The sequence below is a fragment of the Lichenostomus cassidix genome, unplaced genomic scaffold (genome assembly GCF_008360975.1).
Source record: "Lichenostomus cassidix isolate B80296 unplaced genomic scaffold, HeHo_3.0 HiC_scaffold_43, whole genome shotgun sequence".
Taxonomy (NCBI): domain Eukaryota; kingdom Metazoa; phylum Chordata; class Aves; order Passeriformes; family Meliphagidae; genus Lichenostomus; species Lichenostomus cassidix.
Window position 1 is genome coordinate 1,863,331 of NW_028147635.1, and position 22,570 is coordinate 1,885,900.

General features: G+C 49.1%; 2 protein-coding genes across 2 annotated transcripts in view; one reads left to right on the top strand and one right to left on the bottom strand.

Moving 5' to 3' along the window:
- Window positions 1-22,570, bottom strand: part of LOC146421112 (uncharacterized) — a 382,384-nt gene that overhangs the window by 225,340 nt on the left and 134,474 nt on the right. The window contains exons 3-4 of the mRNA XM_085047575.1: window positions 18,077-18,084; window positions 14,340-14,847 (exon numbers count right to left, since the gene is read on the bottom strand). Coding sequence (XP_084903701.1) covers window positions 14,340-14,847; window positions 18,077-18,084 — 516 coding nt within the window. The remainder of the gene's footprint in view (window positions 1-14,339; window positions 14,848-18,076; window positions 18,085-22,570) is intronic.
- LOC146421116 (uncharacterized) overlaps window positions 1-22,570 on the top strand; it is a 248,287-nt gene that overhangs the window by 176,440 nt on the left and 49,277 nt on the right. The window lies entirely within an intron of this gene.

Consider the following 22,570-nt stretch of genomic DNA (forward strand, 5'->3'; position numbering starts at 1 on the left):
GGATATGGGTTTTTTTGGTCAGTCCATGACCAAAATTTCTTCCGCTGTTCAGGGAGAGGAGTCCTCTACTTAGCCATGGGTCCCTCCCACTGGAGACAGTCCTCTGTGAAATTCTTTGCCGTGGGTCCAATCTGTCGAGCAGCAGCTGCTGGAATCTGCTGCCCCATGAGTTCTTGTCCACAGGGTTCAGAGCTCTGAGCCCAGGCCAGGCTGTTTCCATCCCAAGGAACAAGGCCTTTCCCTGCACTGGGACTCCCACTGGATCACAGCTTCCTCCAGGCATCCACCTGCTCCTCTAGCGTGAGCACCTCCCCACAGGCTGTGGATGGATCTCTGCACCCCTTGTGGACCCCATGGGCTGCAGGGGGACAACCTGCTTCACCATGGGCCTCACCATGGCCAGCGGAGGATTTTCAGCTCCGGTGCCTGGAGCACCTCCTCCCCCACCTTCTCCACTGACCTTGGTGTCTCCATGTTGTTTTCCCTCACATATTCTCACCTCCTCCTCATCCTCTGTCTAAAAAGAAGTGCTTGTGGACATTGTTTTGATTTCTTCTTAAATATGTTATCCCAGAGGTGTAACCAACATCTCTAATTGGCCCAGACTTGGCCAGCAGCATGTCCATCATCTTCAGAGCCATCATAGATTGGCTCTGCTGGACATGGTGAAAACTTCTACAACATTCACCCAGGACACACAGAAGCCATTTTTGTGCCCCTCCCCACCCAGTAGCAAAAACTGGGCTAAGCAAAACCAACTTATGAGCAGAGGGGTGAGTTTTCTCCCAACCCTTCAGCCACTTCTTCAGGCCTACCACAAGGGACAGTGGGACTCTCGTTCATCCATTCATGCACGTCACTAATTAGATGACGAGGCATTTGGCTAGTAAATGAGACATGTAGACATGCTCCTTTTCCGGGTTAAGTAAGGGTGGCCTGTCCACCCGGTCCAAATCGGAATTTAGAGTCAAATTCGTGGGTTACAGTTAGGTGGCCCGCCCACCTGAGTAAGATATCAATTAAGAGTCGAATCACATGTAACACCACATCAGAACGAACAATTAATTCCCACCTTCCTGCCCACACTCCAACCCCACTAGCGACATTGCTAGCTCCCAGAAGTGTTAACCTTTAATTAACCAGCATCACCAGATAACAACCAACAACCAAGTGAACAGGACTAGGGAATCGGGGGAATAGAAGTTACAATATGAGCTGATTTACTCACAAACATATGCACGATGTCAACAGACGTCATTAACGCTCTGGTTGCTAGGGCCTGGGAAGTCTTGGCCCCCCTCGTCTTGGGAAGACCCAGGGCTTCTAGCAGACCAGAGTTCGTCAAAGGCCATTTTCCTCGTGCTCCGATGGGAAATCCCCTGAAGTGGATCTCGTCAGCATTTGTCAGCTCTTGAATTTGGGTCCTCAGGTGTTGATATTTAATTACCTTCTCTTCTGCGGCCTTTTCTAAATAAGTGTCGGATTTCTCGTATCGAATGGTGACATCCACAACGTAGGCTGTCTTCTCCTTTACAAATATGAGATCCGGTTTAAACAATTGCCCACAATCATCTCGTATATGTGGTTCCTCGAATACAGTCCACTTGTAGTCCGCCACTTCTTTACTCAGGACACTACAGATGTCATTGTGTCTCTTAAATCTTGCATCTTGCGTGCTGGGACATTTTCCAATAATATGGGAACACATCTCATTAGATGCATTACAATGTCTACAGTTCTTATAAATTTGGTCTTGCCTGCCTCTCACTAAAAATTCGCGAGTAGGGTAGATATTGGCTCGTAATTGTAAAGCGGTTAAAAGTTTACAGTGCGGTATGTATCTATAATTAGTTATCCAAAAGTTGCTGATGGTGTCATTCTTAAAAGTAATAACACCGCGACTTTGTGACACGAGTTCCGTCCACTTTTTAAATTCCAGTTCTTTATTCTTGCACGGGTTCGGAAATTTCGGCTTGTGTGCTGGTCTTTCCCATTCTGATAGCTCTTCTAAGCCCTCCCAATCAGGTCCGACCATTATGGGGGGTTGATCCCATATAGATGGTATCGATTCCAAACTCCCTCCTGCTTTTGTCCAAAGTTTATTATATATAAGCTGCACTTTTTCATTCTTCAGGATGTCTTTGAGAACCTGATCGGATAACCAGACCAGCCGGTGCAGCCTTCTTGCTTGTACACTCGGAATCAACCCAGCCACCTTGGTAATTCCAAGGCCTCCGTCCTGTGTACTGGAGTACAACAGCGCATCACAGGTGCATGATGGTAAATGGAGCCATCTCTTCACTGCAGACTTCACTTGCAAATCCACAGCTTCTAGAATCCCAAGCGGCGTGTCCATATGGTCAACGAGGTAGATTAACCTCAGTAAAGTATAGACTTTAAGAATGTCTAACTTTTGGAAGGGCTTGAGAGGTGATTACTCGATTCTATCTGACCACATCCTGATCTTATCCAGTATACTCTGCTTTGCAATGCCTACCAAGGGGTCAACCAGCAGCCCTAAGTACTTCTCAGATTCCCCTGGGGTAATCATATTCAATGGTGTATTACCAATAGTCCATGCAGGGCAGTCATTGATGGTATAAGAGTCCACTGTGGGTTTGATGAAGAACCCATGACATTTTCACCCTGCATTCTCAAACCAGTAAGATCGCAAAATTTCTCAAGAATCTCAATGTTCTTTTTCATACCCTCCCAGGAGTCACTCAGAAGTACTAAATCGTCAGCAAAGGCCATAGATGTTATCTTATGGTCACCTTGATGGAATCCCCTTCCTTTTTCTTCCAATTTACATAATAGAGGATCAAGCGCCAGGTTAAACAGTAGCAGAGACATAGGGTCACCTTGCTTCACTCCCTTCAAGATTTTGATGGGAGCAGACTTCTCTTCCTTGGTGGTAATTCTCGTGGTGGTATTTTCGTACATGTTTTGAATTAAGTGGACGATGTGTGAGTCAACTCGTCTTTGTTGAAGCCCCTTGATGATATGATCGTGACTCACAGTGTCAAAGGCCTTAGCGATGTCCACAAAAACTACTCCAATTTCTTTACGATCTCTCTTAGCATTCTTAATCAAAAGTTGGAGAAGTTTTAGATTTTCTGAACATCCCGCGGCCTGAATGAATCCCCTCTGCCTTGGATGTATTGGGCAAGCTTTTATCAACTTTGCGGTCAGGATTCGTGAAAACAAACAAAGGATAATTGAACTGATAGTAATTGGTCTCCAATTATTAATGTCATTCAATCTTTCTGGTTGCTTTGATTTTGGAAGGAGAACTGTTCTACATTCCTTTATTGAATCGGGGATGACTGTGGACATCAGCCAGAGATTAGATGTCTCCGCGAGTCGGGAGAAACCAGTATGCAATCTTTCAAGTTCATCTAGCGAGATACCATCCGGTCCAGGAGCGGTACGCCTTGCCATCTTGTTAAAGTTCTTCATAACCTCTTTAGCTGTAATAAGGGCGTGGAATACTGTGTTAGCCTCACTGGGTAAGTGAAAAAATGATCAGAGTAGCGGTATTTCACCGACGGCCAGGACGCTGTTGGGCGGGTTGCCCCGCCGCGCCAAGCACATGCCCGGCCTCCCACTTATTCTACACCTCTCATGTCTCTTCACAGCGCCAGACTAGAGTCAACTGAATGGTAAATCAATAATAATTTCGTCTCAAATTGGGTGTAACACCACATCAGAACATCCACCCGGTCCAGATCAGAATTTTGCGTCCAATTGCGGGTTGCGGTTAGGTGGCCCGCCCACCTGCACGATATCAAAGGCAATTTCGGGTCGAATTCGGTGTGATGCCACATATGGGTAGAACGATAAATTCCCACCATCCAGCCCACACTCCAACCCCACTAGCGACAGTGCTAGCTCCCAGTGATATTATCCTTTATTTACCATCACCAGATAACAACAACAACCAAATGAAGGGCTAGGGAACCGTGGGAATAGAAGTTACAATAGGTGTTGATTTACTAGCAAACATATGGACGATATCAACAGATGTCATTAATGCTGTGGTCGCTAGGGCCCGGGAAGTCTTGGCCCGCCTCGTCTTGGGAAGACCCAGGGCCTCTAGCAAACCAGAGTTCGCGGAAGGCCATTTCCCCCTCGCGCCGATGGGAAACCCTTTAAAGTGGATTTCATCAGCATTCATTAGTTCTCAAATCTGAGTCCTTAGGTGATGATATTTGTTCACCTTCTCCTCTGCGGCCTTCTCCAAGTAGGTGTCGGATTTCTCACATCTGATGGTAACGTCCACAACATAGGCTGTCCCCTCCTTCACAAATACGGGATCCGGTTTAAACAGCTGCCCACTATCATCTCGTATGTGGGACTCCTCGAAGACAGTCCAGTTGTAATTTGCCGCTTCTTTGCTCAAGACACTACAGATGTCATTGTGTCTTTTGATCCTCGCATCCTGCGTACTTGGACATTTTCCGATGACATGGGAACATGTCTCAATGGATGCATTACAGTGTCTGCAATTCTTGTATATTTGCTCCTGCCTACCTCTCGCCAGAAATTCACGAGTAGGGTAGACATTAGCCCTTAATTGCAGTGCAGTCAACAACTTCCGGTGCGGTATGTATCGGTAGTTGTTAATCCAAAAATTACTGGTGGTATCATTCTTGAAAACGATAATACTGCGACCTTGAGATACGAGATCCGTCCACCTTTCAAACTCCAGATTTCTATAGTTGCGTGGGCTCGGAAACTTCGGCTTTGGTGTAGGTCTCTCCCATTCCGATAATTTCTCTAAGCCCTCCAAATCAGGTCCGACCAATACGGGGGGCTGATCCCATATTGATGGAATCACATCAAGACTCCCTCCTGCTCTTGTCCACAGCTTGTTATATATAAGCTGCACATCTTCATTCCTCAGAATGTCTTTGAGGACCTGGTCAGATAAGTGGACCAGCCGGTGCAGCCTCCTTGCTTGTATACTCGGGATCAACCCTGCCAGCTTGGTGATTCCCAGGCCTCCATCCCGTGTGCTAGAGTATAATAAAGCATCACATGTACATGCTGGTAAATGGAGCCATTTCTTAACTGCAGACTTCACTTGTAAGTCTACAGCTTCCAGAATCCCAAGCGGCGTGTCCATATGGTCGGCGAGATAGAATAGTCTAGGTAACGTGTAGACTTTAAGTATATCCAATTTTTGAAAGGGCTTAAGAGGTGATTGCTCAATTTTCTCGATCCATATCTTGATCTTATCCACTATATCCTGTTTCACGATACCCACCCAGGGGTCAACCAACATTCCTAGGTATTTCTCGGCTTCTCCTGGGGTAATCATGTTCAATTGTACATTATTAATTGTCCATGCAGGGCAATCATTGATGGTATAAGGTTCCGATGTCGGTTTGATGTAAAACCCATGACACTTTCCTCCCTGCATCTTCAGGCCAGTTAGATCACAAAACTGCTCGAGGATCTCGATATTTCTCTTCATGCCTTCCCAGGAGTCGCTTAGAAGTACCAAATCATCGGCAAAGGCCATGGATGTTACTGTATGGCCACCTTGATGGAATCCTTTACCCTTCTCTTCCAATTTACAAAGTAGGGGGTCAAGTGCCAGGTTGAACAGTAGTGGTGACATGGGGTCACCTTGCTTGACTCCCTTTAAAATTTTAATGGGAGTGGATTTCTCCTCCTTGGTAACAATTCTTGTGATGGTGTTCTCGTACATGTTTTGGATTAGTTGGACAACATGTGAGTCAATCTTTCTTTGTTGGAGTCCTTTAATAATATGGTCATGACTCACGGTGTCAAAAGCCTTGGCAATGTCAACAAAAACAACTCCAATTGCTTTCCGATCTTTCTTAGCATTCTTAATCAAAAGCTGGAGAAGTTTCAGATTTTCGGAACATCCCACGGCACGAATGAACCCTCTCTGCCTCGGATGTAATGGGCAGGCCTTTGTTAATCTCGCAGTCAGGATACGTGAAAATAATCGAAGAATGACCAAACCGATGGTAATTGATCTCCAGTTGTTAATATCCTTCAGTCTTTCCTGTTGGTTCGACTTCGGGAGGAGAACCATTCGACATTGTTTTATTGTGTCGGGGATATTTGTGGACATCAGCCAGAGATTATACATCTCCGCCAAACGGGAGAAACCAGTATCCAACTTTTCAAGCTCGTCTAACGAGATGCCATCCGGTCCAGCCGCAGTACGTCTCGCCATCTCACTAAAGTTCTTCTGCACCTCTTTAGCTGTAATGAGGGACACGAAGACTGAGTTGTCAGCCGTTGCCGTACCGCAAAATTCTCCAAATCCCTTAAAAGTCCCCAGTGACTCCCATTGAGATTTAAATACTGTGTATACATCTGTGGCTGTTCTGCATTCTTTTATTGAGTCGGGGATGATTGCGGTCATCAGCCAGAGATTATAGATCTCCACTAGTCGGGAGAAATCAGTGTCCAGTCTTTCTAGTTCCTCAAGTGAGATGTCGTCTGGCCTGGGAGCAGTGCGTTTTGCCGTCTCTTTGATGTTCTTCTCAATTTCCTTATCTGTAATGAGATCATGAAATGCTGTATTATTCGCCCCTGCTCTACCACGGAACTTTCCAAATCCTTTAAAAATTCCATCTAGATTTGAATACTGTATATACTCCCACCTAGATTTGAATGCTGTATATACTTCTGAGGCTGGGATCTCACATTTTAAGGCTTCAATGTCATCCAATATAATTCTCGCTAATTTGCCTCTATCTTTGTGGAATAGTTTCTGAAATCTGAGATAATGACCTCTTTTTACAGCTCGTTTTTTCATCCATTGCGTGGCTTTGCCTTTTCCAGGTGGTTTTCCTTTTTTGAGGTGTTTGGAACCTTTATCTTTCTTTTCTTTCCGGACCTTTAGCAGATCATCATTGTATTCTTCCATTTTACTGTTTATCAGTTCCAGGGGGTTGTCTTCAATGCCGCTTGATAAGTTTTCATAGGCGGTTTTGTAGTGGCAAATGATGTATTTGTTGATCCCTGTGCGGATTTGTCTGTAATAGTGATCTATTAGAGTACTGTGTGACTCATCATCACCTTCTTGAGTGTTGTCTGGGGCAATGTTTATAAAGTGTTCTGAGTCACTTGATTCCCCTTAGTAGGCTCAGGCATCTCAGATGTTTCCAGCCTCTTCAGCAAGGATCTCTTTTTGTCTCTCATCTGCTTTAGTGTTTTTGTTGGAATCTGTTCAGCAATCCCTTTATTAATGTTAAGAACATTCTCGCCTGGATGTTCTTTGAGGAGCTTTAACATGGTATCTTCCTCACCCAGCATCCATACCATTCTAGGGGCACCTTTCTGTGATGGTTGTGAGGCCACAATTCCTTCTTGGTTTCTCTCTTCTGGATGTTTCCATCTTTTGTGCTGATTGAGTCCACTTTTGGTGTGGAAGGATTGTTGGCAGATTTCGCACACCCAGTCCCTTTGTGGTTGTTCTTGGGTGGGACCTTTGCACTTAGCATGGTGACATATAATGCTTTGAAATTTCTTGTCTGTTCTTCCACACTTGGCACATTTATAGATGGCTTTTCGAATGCCATGGGATCTTAGTAGGTGGTCCATTAGTCCCAGTATCTTGTTGGTTATAATCCCACATTTGGGACAGGATGGATTTTTCATTGGGACTGTTATTATTGGAGTTTCCGCAGTTCCAGGCACTTCTCTCCCTCTGGGTGATACCGTTCCTTCATCTCTGTTGGTGATGTTGTCCACATGTTCGGTATTTGAAGATGGTTGGGTTGAGGACATTGGTGGTAGGTCCTCACAGATGTCAGGAAACTCCTTCAGGCTCTCACAACCGCTTTACACTGTGCTGTGTAATTGTTTCTTTTGGTGGCATCAAGAAATGCTGGATGATCTTGGAGGTCTTTTCCAACCTAAATAATTTCCTTCATCATCTTGTCAGAACAACCAAAGCTGAGGTAAAATAAAGAAATGAAACAAAGAGATCTAAAGCTGCACTGTTTTACTGTGCATTTGGGGGAGAATTTGGGGTTGAGGGGAATAGTCATGAGGATTTGGATGTTCTGGGGCTGCCCAGGCTGGGGGACAGGACAACAGTCTCATAGTTGTGCTGGCAGAATGTGTCCACCTGAGCCCATCTGTTGTCCAGGAATTCCGGTTTTCTGTCCCAGTCCCTGGCCTGCGTCTCCCCATGTGGGGTGTGCCCCTCAAAGTGCCCAAATCACTGCTGAAGTGCCCAAGCTGCTCCCAGATGTGGATGTTCCTGTCCACCAGCCTCTCCTGGTCAGTGCCATGGCGGGTGGGAGAGGGTTTAGGGAATCCTGGGGGAATTAGGAGGGGCTTTTGTGGCTTTTGGGGTCATTTGTGGTGCTGAGAGGGAGTTTGGCATGCTCTGTGAGAGAGGTTTGGGGTCCTGGCAGGGCTGTGTGACTTGGAGACAATTTGGGTGGGTGTAGGGGGAGATGGGAATGGAGTTATGGTGGCTCTTGGACCCATTTATATTGCAGGGAGTGGTTTGGGAGCATCCTAGGAGGAGCTGTTGAGTGGTTTGAGGGGCCTGGGAGTGGCTGTGGGGCTGGGAGAGGGTTTTTGAGTGGTCATGACAAACCCAAAGCTGCCACCATACCCCACCCCCCAAGGTGCTGCTAGGGTTTGGGGGCTCCATGTTGGAGTTCATCCTCCTGGCTCTGCAGGAGAAGGTGAAGGGTGTCCACAGGGGTCATGTGTTTCCCCCAGAGCATGTGTGACCCCCCATGCCAGTGTCACCCCCATTTCCCTCCCCACAGGGCTCCTGACCCAGCTCCTGCTGCCCCCAGGAGGGAATTTGGGGAGGGGGCAGAGGGGGTGCACAGCCCCTGCTGGGGGATGACCCTGAGCCATTGCCCTTTGTGTTGCACCAACCTGGGCTTGGGGCTGCAGGAGGAAGAGGCCGATGGGCAGCAGATCCTGCAGGTGGGACAGTGCTTGGGGTCAGGGCAAGGTCCTGCCCTGCACACCTGGATCAGGTGTGACACTGCCCCGGGAAGGGAGTGGGACATTCCCATCCCCACAGATCAGGGCTATGAGCAGCACTTGGAGCACAGACATGGAAATACTGGGAGGAACTGGGAGCACCCTGAGGGTGTGAATTATCCCCACCACCACCTTTCCAGGGCAGCCCTGGATCTGAGAAATGCTCCTTAGGCCTCAGCCTTGGCCAATAGCCCCTGGGCTCAGCTCCTCTGCAGCTGATCACAAACACTGTCTGCTCCCAGGCACTGCTGCTGTCCAACCAGCTCCTGCTTTCTTTAGGAGCAGCCTTGGGAACTTTTTCTTCCCTCAGTGGCACAACATCCCTGTTCTCACACTGTCAGAGAAAGCTGTTGATGCAAAGTGCAGCCAGGATGGAACATTGCAGTGACTAAAGTCCATCTCTTGGGGCCCTATCAACAGGGCTCCAAAAGGAGCCCCTTGGAGCTCTCCTGGAGCAGTGACGTCCCTCTCAGTTCTCAGTTAACTTCTGGTTTTATTGAATGCATTTGCTTGGTTTCATTGTTGCTTTTTTCCCTTGGTGTGCCTGAACTGTCCAGTCAGGAGCAGAGTGACTCTTGCCAAGGAACTTTGTTGTGCTGTCGCTTAATATTAAATCTGGTTTTTGCTGATCCCTTGCTGGGGATTTTTTAAGTGCTCTCAAGCCCTCATTCATAAGAGGGTGAAGGAGCCTTAGGCCAGGCTCTCACCCTGGGGGACACAGGGACACTGCCAGGGGGTCCCTGTCCCCCTGTCCCACCCCCCAGGGCCCTGTCCCCCCTGTCCCTGTGTCAGGCTCTGGGGGTCGATCTCGTGGAACATCCTCTGGGGGAGGCTGTGGCACTGGGGGGCAGGGGGGACCTGGGGGGACAGGGGACCCTGCTGTGCACGAGCAGCGTTGGACTTGTCTGGGGGACGTGTGTGTGGGGCTGGGGCAGAGTGACCTCCCCAGTGATGTCACACAGCCCCCTGGGATGTCACAACCTATTCTGTGATGTTACACAGCCCTCCTGTGATGTCACACAGTCACCCTGTGTTGTCGCAGCCCATTCTGTGATCTCACACAGCCTTTGTTATGGTCACATAAAGCTGCCCTGTGATGTCACAGCCCATTCTATTATGTCAGAGCCTGCTCTATCATGTCTCACAGCCATTCCATGATTTCATGGCCCCATTTGTGATGTCACATCACCGCCCTGTGGTGTCACACAGTGCACTTTATGACCTCACAGCCTGCTGTGTGATGTCATACAGCCACGCTGTGATGTCACAGCCTTCTGTTTGATGTCACACAACCAACCAGTGATGCCACAGACCACTCTATGATGTCACATATCACATCCTGCTCTGGCATTTCACAGCCTGCTCTGTGGTGTCATACAGTCACTCAATGATGTTATACAGCCCATTCTGTAACTGCACAGCCTGCTTATGTATTGAGGCATCCAAACCTCATCTTGGGAGATTTTTGAGTCCTCTCCAAGGTTTTGAGGAAGGAAAAATATTGGCCAAAATGCAAGGAAAATGGAGTGTCATTTTTTCCCAAAGTTTACAGTGACAGAAGAAGGGTCAATATGTTTAAACTAAATGAGAGTGGATTTACATTTGTTATAAGGAAGGAATATTTTACAATGAGATTGTCACAAAACATCAACTGTTTTTCCATTGAAGTTGCTGCTCCATCCCAGCAATTGTCCAAGGACAGGAGTTTTGTGCAACCTGACATAGTGAAACCCCTCCTCTCCCCAAGGATGGAATTCCTGTTGTGTTGGTTCTCTGATGTGCTGGGTGACCTCACAACACTCCTGGCCAGAATGTAAGCTGAGGGCTAAGCAGGCTGCTGCAGTGGCAGTGACCTCACAGCCATCACCATTGCAGCCATGTCCCCTGGGCCTGGCTCTCCCCATTCCATGAGCTCCTGTTCTGTCAGCAATGGTCTCCCGAGTTCCAACAAGGCCCCACAGTGTCACAGTGTCCCCTTCATTCCGTGAGGTTCTGTAGTGTCACAATGCACTCCTGGGTTCCATGAGGCCCCACTGTGTCACAATGACCCCTTGGTTCCATGAGGAGCCACAGAGTCACAATGGTCTCCCTTCATCCATGAGGCCCTGCAGTGTCACTTTGGTCTCCATGGTTCCATGTTGCCCCAAAGTGTCACAATGATCTCTGTGATTCCATTGGGAACACAAAAGCTTTGCATAAACATTGAGCAACACCTGCTTAACACACTTGGGAACATCTGTTTGTATTCAAAAGAGGGTTTAAAGGTGAGAATGGCACCATGAACTTCCATCTGTAACTGAGATCAAGGGAAAGAACAGGGACAGAGAATTCTGCTTCAAGATACAGAGAATTCTGCTTACAGAGATCACTTCTGGTCACATTGTCCCTTGTAGAAAGGTGATATCATCAGAGGCAGCCTGTACTGAGCATGTGGCTCCTGAGTGGGGTTTGTTGTGTAGGAAACCTGCTCAGGCTTTTCTTCCCTCACAAACAGGAAACTCCTCCTGGGCCTGTGTGCAGGCAGAGCCCTGAGGAGAGCAGGTGGGACATGGAGCAATGGGCTGGGACAGCCAGCTGCAGAGCTCAGGGGACAAGTTTGTGATGCAGGGAACAGGGATGTCAGTGCCAGGTGGGCAATGTCAGCCATGGTGAGGTTGGGGGTGAGGAGCAGGTTGTCCCAACAGGGTCAGCTTGAAAGAGTCTCATTGTTCTACATGCCCAGACCTCCTAAGGAGACATTCAGCATCAAGATGATTTGGGGAATGTTTCTATCACCTCCTCTCTAAACTGAAATATAAAAAAAATATTTCCTTGATTCAAAAGAAAAGTCATGGGGTGCACTTTGAAATGTTCCTCCTTAAAAGAACTCCAAACTGACTCCAATGAGCTGCACAAGCCATGAACACTTGAAGTCAATGGAAGGAAGACAAGGAGCTCCTGAGGGCTTTCTGTATTTTAATGAGCCTCAAGGTGGATTTGGAGCTGAGTCTGTGATGCTCAGGGACTGTGAGAAGGTTGAAGAAGCTACTCAAGGAGTCAGAAGCAGAACTCCAAGTCCCTTGGAGCATCAATGGGCCACATTGAGGGCAGAGAATGTCCCAAAGGCTCCCCAGGGACTCGTGAGAACAGATCCTTGGGGACCAGATTGCAGGGAGCCAAAGGCTCTGAGCAGGGAACTGGAATGCTGAGAGAAGCCTGGGTTGGTTGGAGGAAGCAGAAAGGCCAAGGGCTGAGCCCAGTGACCAGTTTGTGGGTGATTGTTGCTGTACTCCAGAATTCCCCTGGAAAAACCCCTGGGGAAGCCAAGGCAGGAGCAGCTGGGAAGGGCTGGCAATGCTGCTGCTGCTCCTGCTGGGAGCCCCGGCTGGGCCAGGCTGGCGCCCACTGCGCTGCGGCTCCTGCTGCTGCCAGAGCCGGGCGGGACTCGGGGACAGGGAATGGACACGGGGGGACAGCAAAGGCCGTGGGGCTGCAGTGACGTTGGTGCTCAGGGCAGTGCCAGCACAGAGCTTTGGACATGAGGGGTCATGAGAGGCCATGCAAAGCCTCAGCCCTGGCAGGAGGGAGTCCTGCTATGTCCCCAGGGCAGGGCAGCTGTGAGGTGCCACAAGTGCAGATGTGGTGCAGAGCAGGCTCAGAGCACCTCTGGGAGGGGATGAGACACTTCCCCAGCTCCAAACCACACCAAAACCACCAGAAACAGGACTTTGCATCTTCAGAAGCCACTGGCTAAAGTTGTTTAAAGAGTTCTCTTCCCGGCGCCTGGTCCCTTACGGGCTTCTCGGGGCTCCGGCGTGGTCAGGGAGGGACCTCGCAGGCTCCCCGGGCAGGCGGTCCCGGTCCTCCAAGCGGGTGCCGGCTAGCAGTGGGGCTTGCCTCAGGGTCACCCAATCGGGAGAGGAGACCCCGGCGCAGTGGCCAGTGCCTACCGCGTGAGCTTGGCGAATTGGGCCGGATGCCCTCGGAATGAAAGCAGTCCCAGCAGGTTGAGAGTGAGCAAGGTGCTGTTTATTGTGAGGAAAGCAAGCAGGGAGGCACGTCGCTGGAACTCTCAGGGCAACTCAGCAGGGAGTCCCGGTGGGAAGCACGAGAGGGGGTTCCCTAGCAACAGGAGTGCTGTGCTGAGCAGCCCCGAGCAAGCTCAGAACATTACCTTTTAAGGGGCGCCACGGGGTTTCCCGGGGCGGAGATCAGGGGCGGGACCAACCGGGTTAGGGAATACATCATCGGGGGCAAATCAGGCATAACTGGGGCGGGGAGTACAAAGAACCAATGGACGCAGGGCAGCAACAGAACATTCTGGGGGTAGGCGGCAACAGGGGAGGAGCAGGGGAGGGGACAGCAAACTTAGGACGAATCAACTTAACACAAACTTTTGGAGGGAGGGAGAGCACAGCCTACAGCCCGGCCTCCTCCGAGTCCCATGAGATGTTATCTTGAGAGACATCCGCTTGTACGGGATGGAGCTCTATGTTTTGGGACTCGGGATCAGCAGCCTCGGGCTGCTGTACTACTACAACTGGCAACTTGGAAGAGACCATACAGCTCAGTCCCACTGCGAGAAGGAAGGGAATCTTCCCAGTGAGCTGCCATCCAGCCACTATTAACAATGGGTGGGATTTAGAAGTATAACTAATAAATAATACAAATAATAGTAACAATAACAAGAAATGAACCCCCAAATCCCAACACACAGCACCACACCAAAAGGATGAACCTCCTTTTTCTTTATTGCCACAAGGCTCATGAGAAATAATCCTGGTATATAATACCCAAAAACCCACTCAGGAACAAGTTCCCCCTCCCTTCGTCACCCCAACCTTTGGCTGTCTCATTCCAGACCCTGTCCCACACTCCCAATCTCCACACCATCCCATCACACCTCTCCTGGACATCAAGATCCCCTTCCCAAGCCCTATTTCCACCCTTCCAATTCCCATCCCACCCATCCTGCCCCACCCAATGCCCATCTCACCCCTCCGGAACTGCATCCCACTTTGCTGAATCTCCTTCCTATGCCATCCCACACTGAGGGGCTGTGGAATTAGTCGTTTTGGGCAGGGATTGAGCCATTTTGGGGTAAGACTGAGTACTTTCCCATGGAATTGGGTGGTTTTGAGAAACAGGATGAGCCCTCTTGGCTTTTCAAACACAAAATGGAGAAAGAAACTGTACCGAATACCCCAGAAGCAGCAAATCACGCAGAATAGCTCCCAAACACCAAACATCCCTCCCAAATAGCAGAAAAACCATGAGGCTTTAGGTAATAAGGCTGGAGCAGAAGATAAAGCTCTACCTGCAGTTGGGGCTTGTGCAGGGCTTCTCTTACTGGTGGCTCCGTTGGTGTTTGGTCAAGTTAGAGCTCTGGGTGAAGCTCTTCCCACACTCAGGACACTCATAGGGCCTCTCCCCAGTGTGGATCCTCTGGTGGATGATCAGGCTGAAGCTCGCGCTGAAGCTCTTCCCACATTCCCCACACTCATAGGGTCTCTCCCCTGTGTGGATGCGCCGGTGTCTGATGAGGGTGGAGTTGTGCTTGAAGCCTTTCCTGCAGTCAGGGCAGCGGAAGGGCCTCTCCTCAGTGTGAATCCGCTCATGGAGGAGGAGATTGGAGCTGGTCTGAAACCTCTTCCCACACTTGGAACACTCATAGGGTCTTTCCCCAGTGTGGATCATCTGATGGCGGATCAGGTGGCATCTCCTGGAGAAACTCATCCCACATTCCCCACATTCATATGGCCGTTCCCCAGTGTGGATCATCTGGTGGCAGATGAGAAGAGAGCTTTTCCTGAAGCTCTTCCCACATTCCAAGCACTTGTAGGGCTTCTCCCCAGTGGGAAGGTGCTCATGGGCCACCTGCTCATAGCTCTGGCTCGATCGCTGGCCAATTTCCTGGCACAGGGTGGGTCTTTTCTCCTCACAGCACCCTGGGCTTGGTTTGGAGCCTCTCCTCATGTGGGATCTCCAGGGCTTTTCCTCCCCATTGGATTCCTGCACCATGGAGTTGCTCAAAATGGCCTCTTCCATGAGGTTCTTCAGAGAGGATTTGTCCTCCTTACTCTCTGTCATCAGCTCGTTGCCTGGGGGAGGAAGGACAAGGAGAGGATTTGGGATTTTCCTCTGTGCCAGAGGGAAGGGTAAGGAGATCCCCCCCAGTCCATTCTCGGCAAGACGGCGTCAGCAGCAGGGTTGTCCTGCAGCCAGGGGCAATGCTGGGCTGGGAGATGGAGGAGAAGAGAGCAGGAAAGGGGCAGTGACTTCCTCCTCACCTGACTGGCTGTCCCAGGGCATCTTCCTCTTCCTCACAGCTTCCTTCTCCATCCAGCCAAGTTTGGCAATGGGAAATCCTGTTTTGGGGGGAAAAACAAGGTGTGAGTTCATTGGGTTTGAAGGTTATTCCTGCCCCAGTCCATCTCTAGAAATCACAGGCTGTATAGTCACTGTCAAAAACCTCTGAAACGCTGTGCTGGTTTAAACTGGCAAGAGAAATGGATTCCCCCAAACTGCCCCAAGAGAGATTAAGATGGGAGTCACAATCCACCAAAGAGATTACAAGAAATACAATGACACAGCTTTAACTCACAAAGGCGGAGTATAACCAGGCACCCTCGGAGAAGAACAGCATGGTGTTCCTTAGTTCCTGTGCTGAGCGCCACATGACCCCATTGTATGCCAAGAGAAAGCAAAAGGAAACCAAACCTGTTGGTCTGAGTGGTGATCACAGTCCTTCTGAAGTGGTAGTTGCAGTCTTGTCTAAAGCAGTGGCTGCAGTCCTGTGGAAGTTCTGCTCCTCCTTCTCTGGATCTCTTGAGTTGTGTCCCACATCCCCAAACCCAGATTATATATGCTCAGGTTCAGGTGGCAATGCTCAGTACCTCCCCCAGGCAGGGAGTTTGACAATGGAAAGATGTCATCCTGTGAGTCATGGGATATTTGGGGAGTCTTTGATGGTCTCAGTCATTTCAGCTGCCCATTGCGCTGGTGCCATTGAGTCCACAATGGCCCATTAGCAGAGATGACCCCTCAGGGTAGGTGGGACTGTGCTGGTGCTTCCCTGGAGGGAGTCATCTCAGCTGAATCATTGGTGTGAAGAAACAGAAACACTGCCTTGCCTTGCAGGGTTTGCCTCTTCTTCCTTATCTCATTTAACACCCAGCTGGTAGCCTGAGGGATCAGGGGTGCACTGGGCAGCTCCTGCAAATGACCTGTCATCAGCAGCTCATCAGAAATATCCTAATGGGAGTAGAATGCCTAGTTTGGTCACACCCACAGAGTGCTAAACTGGTGCCCTGCTCCTATAACCAGGACAGACTGGCAGTGAAATGTAATTGCAAGATGTTGTTCCACTTGGCTTTCAGCAAAATAACCCATGGGCAGAGTTCCTTCCAGCTGCAATCATTCCTTGATTCCCTCAAGGATTTGCTTCCCTTTCCTTCTTCCTTCTGCTTCAAGCTGGGAATGTGCTGGAAAATGTTCAGCAAAACAAACTTTGCTGCATGCTCTGTGAGCCCAAAGAGCTGCTGGACCTTGTCACCTGGCCCTGCACTGCTCTCTTGAGATGCATGGCAGAGCCAGGACTCTGGGAGCCTCGGGAATTGTCCTCTGGCATCCATGGATTTACAGGGGTAGAAGTTACTAATTTAGGGGGGCTAGAAGCTGAATAATAATCTTCTGGAACTTACCTAGGAGGCCTGAGTTTGGATAATGATTTACTAAGAACTGCTTGCTGAAAACAATATATCAGTTGCTTAATGATTTTTGCCTACCCAGTAAAAGGGAGGATATAGAAAGGAAAGCCAAATAATTGATAAAAATTACTGAGTTTGACGGAACATCCTGCTCTCACACCCCAGAACTGGCTCAAGTGAGTTCTAAGGTTTGGACTTGGACCAAGAACCAAGGGGGCATCCACAAGGAACCAAGGTGAAGAGTTCATCCTGAGGAAGACTACTAACTTTATCCCTCATTTATTTTTAGGACTCTTGCCCACAATTAATCTGTGACGCTGCGCTTGTGCGAGCATATTTAAATGAACTTTGAACTCATTATAATACAAAGCCGGGACAGGTAATGAGTATGTATAGGAGCATTGCGTAACTTTATGCATATGTAACCTAATATAAACCAGGTGAAGAGCTGCTGGCGGTGTACATGCCTTTGGAGGGGCTGCTGCCCATGCACCCCAGCTGGAATAAAAGCATACCTACTTCATAACTTTCTGAGTTGTGGAGTCTATCGGTGCTTCACCAGGGCAGACACTGCAATGGGCTGGGATTCCAGTTTCCAGCAAGGAAAAGATGTTCCTGCCCTTGAAGGCAAAGCTGTTGTGGGACTGAAAGCCAAGTGGGGCAGGATAGTGCAAGGAAATTTTACTGCCTGCCTATCTTGGCAATGACTCAGCTGTGAAAACTCCCTTTGAGGAAGCACCAGCACAGTCCCACCCAGCCTGAGGGGTCATCTCTGCTAATGGGCCATTGTGAACTCATGGAGACAAGGGGTCATTGTGACACAGTGGAGCCTCATGGAACCCAGGAGTGCATTGTGACACTACGGAACCTCATGGAATGAAGGGGTCATTGTGACACAGTGGGGCCTCGTTGGAACTCAGGAGACCATTGGTGACAGAACAGGAGCTCATGGAACCTGTGGAGCATTGTGACACTGCAGGGCCTCATGGAAGCAGCGAGACCATTGTGACACTGAAGAACTTCACAGAACCAAATATCCACTGGGACACGGAAGGGCATCATGGGAACCAATGAACCATTTTTGGCAGTGTGGAAGGTCATTGGATCAAGGACACATGGTGATAAAATGTGATCTTAAATGTCCATTGTGACCCTGAGGATCCAAGGAGACCATGGTGACACTACGGAACCTCATGGAACCATTATTCCATTGTGACACTGCTGGGCCTCAGGGAGCCAAGGAGATCATTGTGACACTGGGGAACCTCATGGACCCAAGCAGCCATTGTGACACTGGGGAACCAAGGAGTCCATTGTTGACAGGATGGAAACTCATGGAACCAATGGACCATTGTGACATTGCAGAACCAACACAGCTGCTGGACCTTGTCACCTGGCCCTGCACAGCTCCCTTGGGAGGCATGGTAGGACCAGTACCCTGGGAGCCTCGGGAGTTCTGCTCCGGGATCAATGGCACACACTGCAAGGGTCTGGAATTCCAGTTTGCAGCAAGGAAAATATGTTTCTGCCCTTGAAGACAAAGCTCCTCAGAAGGAGGAGCCAAAAGCCAAGTGGAGTAAAATCTTACAATGACATTTCACTGCCAGCCATCATCACTTCATCCATGGTTGTTTTAGCTCATGGACTGAGAACCAAATCAGCAGAGGGTCTTTGGCTGGCAGCTGCCCTGGCTAAAGAGAGACACTGTGAGAGAAACAGAGCAGCCCAAGAGAGGCAGAAGAGAAAGGAGGGTGAAGCACGGAATAGACTCCACAACTCAGATAGTTATGAAGTAGGTATGTGTTTATTCCAGCTGGGGTGCATGGGCGGTAGCCCCTCCAGAAGCATGCACACTGTCAGCAGCTCTTCACTTGGTTTATATGAGGTTACAGGTTACATATGCATAAAGTTAGACAAAGCCCCTATACCTATTTATTACCTATCCCAGCTTTGTATTAAAGTTAGACAAAGCCCCTATACCTATTTATTACCTATCCCAGCTTTGTATTATAATGAGTTCAAAGTTCATTTAAATATGCTCGTGCAAGCAAAGTGTCTCAGATTAATTGTGGGCAGGGCTCCCAAATAATTAATGATGGGAAAATCAATAGTCTTCCTCACGATGAACTGTTCACCCTGTTCCCTTGCACATGCTCCCTTGGTTCTTGGTCCAAGTCCAAGCCTGAGAACCAACTTGTACCAGTCCTGGGGTCCAAGGGCGGGATGCTTGGTCACACTTAGTGGTTTTCTCAATTATTTGGCTCTCTTCTCTCTATCCTCCCCGACACTAGGTAGGCACAAAATCATTAGGCGAATAATAAGTGGTTTTCAGCAAGCAAATCTTAGTAAATCATTATCCAACCTCTGGCCCTCTAAATCAGTTCAAAAGTTATTATTATTATTATTACTATCCAGCTTCTAGTTCTTTTAAATTAATAATTTCTATTTTACCCTAAATCATATGGGAGTGTTGAGGGTACTTTCTGCACCTTGTGACTCAACAAGACCTTCTGTGAGAAATTTTGGGGTGGACCATGACCCCCATTCCTGTCTCCCTGAGCCACTGGGAGGGAGGGGGGAGAGAATCAGGAATAAAGTGAGACCTAGGAGGGAGGCAGGGATTGGGAAAAGGTGGGTTAGGATTTGTTTTACTTCTCATTTTTCCTGCTCTGATTCTGACGGGGGATAAATCCAATTAGTATCCTGCAGTTGACTCCCCTTTGCCCAGAATCCATACAGGATCTCTTCCTGCCCTTATCCCAGCTCAGGAGCCTTTCCTTGTATTTTTTCCCCACCCAGGTGTGGAGGGGAGAGGGATGTGACACATTTGGGGGACACCAGGAATCCAGACAGGATCATCACACCACACACAGTCATGGGAATCAGCCAGAGGAGCTCATTTACCCCTGAACAGAATCCAGAATAGGAGAATTTGGGGTCAGGGAGAAAGTCAGATCCATCAGGACACCCATGGTCTCAGGGACACCCAGAGATGAAACAGCCATAAGCCTGAAATCTGGCTCCATGGAATGCCTGGAATCCTCCAGGATGATCCTGTTCCTTGCCTCTCCTGATGGTCTGGATGAGGGGATTCAGGGCTACCTCAGTACATTCATAGATGAGCTGTGGTGAAGACCATGGGGGGAGCAGGTGGTCACCCTGCAGCCCATGGAGTCCACAGGGGTGCAGAGATCCACCCACAGCCCATGCCAGAGGAGCTGGTGGATGCCTAGAGGAAGCTGTGGGAGTCTCATATAAAGAGTTAAAGCTGTAAAGGCCTTGCAAGGGAGAGAAAGGCCTTGGTCCTGGGGTGGAAGCAGCCTGGCCTCAGCTCGGGAGAGTCTGCACCTTATGGACCAGAGGACTCACGCTGCAGAAGAAATTTGGGTGGGATGTTGCTCGTGAGATTGGACCCATGCCAATGAAGTTCCCAGAGGACCGTCTCTCGTGGGGGAGACCCCTTGGCTGAGTAGAAGACTCGTCTCCCCGACAGACTGACCAGAGAACAAACCCCTTACCCTGTCCCTGCCTGTGCTGTTGGTTGGAAAGAGGGAGGGGGGTGAGCAGAGAAACTGCTTCTTAAGAGGGAAGGGGTGAGAGCAGAGAAACTGTCTTAAGAGAGAGAGAATGAGCAGACATAAACAGTATTTTTAGAAGAAGAATTGTGGTGATGAATAGGTTTATGGATTTGCTCTATGGACTAAGAAAATACCCCAAACCCTGTCCCCTACCCGAGCTGTTGGTTGGTAGGAGGGAGGGGAGTGAATAGAAAATGGGTTCTTAAGAGGGTTCTTATTTTTACCACTCATTTTTCCTCCGACTCAGTTAGGTAATTAACTCACTTTGCAACTTTAAGTTTGAAGCCTGCTTGCCCTTTTCATCCATGCGTCCTCTTGTCAATGTCCTATCTCACTTAACTCATGAATTTGGTGTGTGTTTAACAGGATTTTTTCCTTTCCCCTCTCCTGCATGCCTGCGGCAAGAGAGAGCAGGGGTGCCTGGCCTTTAGTCAGGGTCGAACCCCAACATGTGATCTCTTGCCTCTTTGGCAGCCTGGAAATGGCTGGAACATGCCCAGGGGGCAGCTGTGACTGTCAGTGACTTCCCAGCCCTTTAGGAGGATGGAGAGTGCAGGGATGTCGCCATGGAGCCCCTGTGAGTGCCTGTGACCTGCCAGCTCCTTAACAGCATGGAGACACGTGGCATGTCACCCCTGAGACCCTGTTGTAGACTGCAATCTCCGTGCAGGTGATTTGGCAAATGGGAGACTCCTGGGATGTCCCTATGGAGTCGCTGGGATTGTGTGTGTGCTGTCAGTGTTCCTTCAGAGAACAGTTCAGGGGCAACAAAATTATCAATAAACTTACTGAAGAACACATTCCATACTAAACAGCCAAACAAATCAATGATAAAAGATTTTCAGCCCAAGGGACTGGCTGTGGGTGTGGGAAAGCACCTGGGATGAGTTATCAATCAGGGGCAGACCAGGAACAGCTGGGACACAGGGAGCTGCCTGAAGAAGGGGTAACTGTGGGCCAATTATCAGAGGAGTGATATAATGCCAGAGGGCCATGAGCAGAGGGCTCTCAGGGAGTGGCTCTTAGCAGGGGGGCTTCACACCTTTCTGCAGGCATTCAGGAACTTGGTTGACAAACAGGACAGACTGGCAAAATACTCTTGAATTCCCCAGCCAACAGTATTGTTCAGAGGGTGAAACAAGCCTAAGGTAAGAGCTTTGTAGCTTTTTACTCTAAACCTATGCCATGGGCTTGTGCTGAGCAAGATGGGCCAGTGGTCAGGGGGTCCTCTGCTGACTGAATCCTCCCTCCAACTTCATCTTGCCTAAAATTTTCTGGAGCTGTAAAATGGGGCAGTTGATATGTTTATTCCAGGGAATGACTGGCAGCCAGACCAGTCCTTTAGACTGGGTTGACCTGGTGTTCAGAAGCGTGGGGGTTGACCCCCCTGACTGATAAATTGCTGGACCTGATGTCCAGAAATTCACAATCTGCCCCTCCATGATTTGGTGGGAAATGAAACAGAGCTGGTGAGATTGGAATTTTATAACTTGGGATTGTTTTGTTTGACTAATGAGAATGTACATTTTACCTATGCTGTGGAAGGATTTGGCCAGGCTGCTGGAGGTACACAAAGATCTTCCACCTAAACCCAACATGGGAAGGAACAGCTGCCGCCAGAGCACCAGAGAGAACAGTGGCAGAAGAAACAGTGAAGAACCAAAGGGTGGCACACCGAGCACATCCCACCCTGGACCAGCAAACAGCACTGATTCGGCTCGAGAGGACATCCAAATGGTGATGATTCCCAACAAAAATTCAACCTGTCCATGCTGCGGGACCCGGATGCGCCATGCGTCGGGCTTGACTGAACACCTGAAAAGAGACCATGGGAAAAGCAGGGTTTGGTTTCAGTGTGCTAAGTGTGGTAAGCAAAACACTAACTTTCATAGTGTTGCTTGTCACTATCCCAAGTGCAAGGGATCTCCAGCTGGGGGATGGATCTGTCATGTCTGTGGTAGGAATTTTTTGACCAAGATTGGCCTTGGTCAACACAAGAGTCACATGCATCCTGTGACCATGAAGCAGGAAAGGATGGCTGCATCCCGCCCCAAAAGGAGCTCTGCCCGAGGAGCACACAAAAGAGTATGGACAAAAGAGGAGGAACAGCTTTTGATTAAACTGGAGCCACAGTTTGAAGGAAAGAGAAACATCAATAAATTAATTGCGGAACACATTCCTTCAAAAACACCTAAGCAAGTAAGTGAAAAAAGGAGACTGTTACGCAAGGGACCAGCAAGGGACCAGGGAAAAGAGGCAGAGATGACTTCTGAATCAGAAGATGATGAGGAGCAGCTGGGG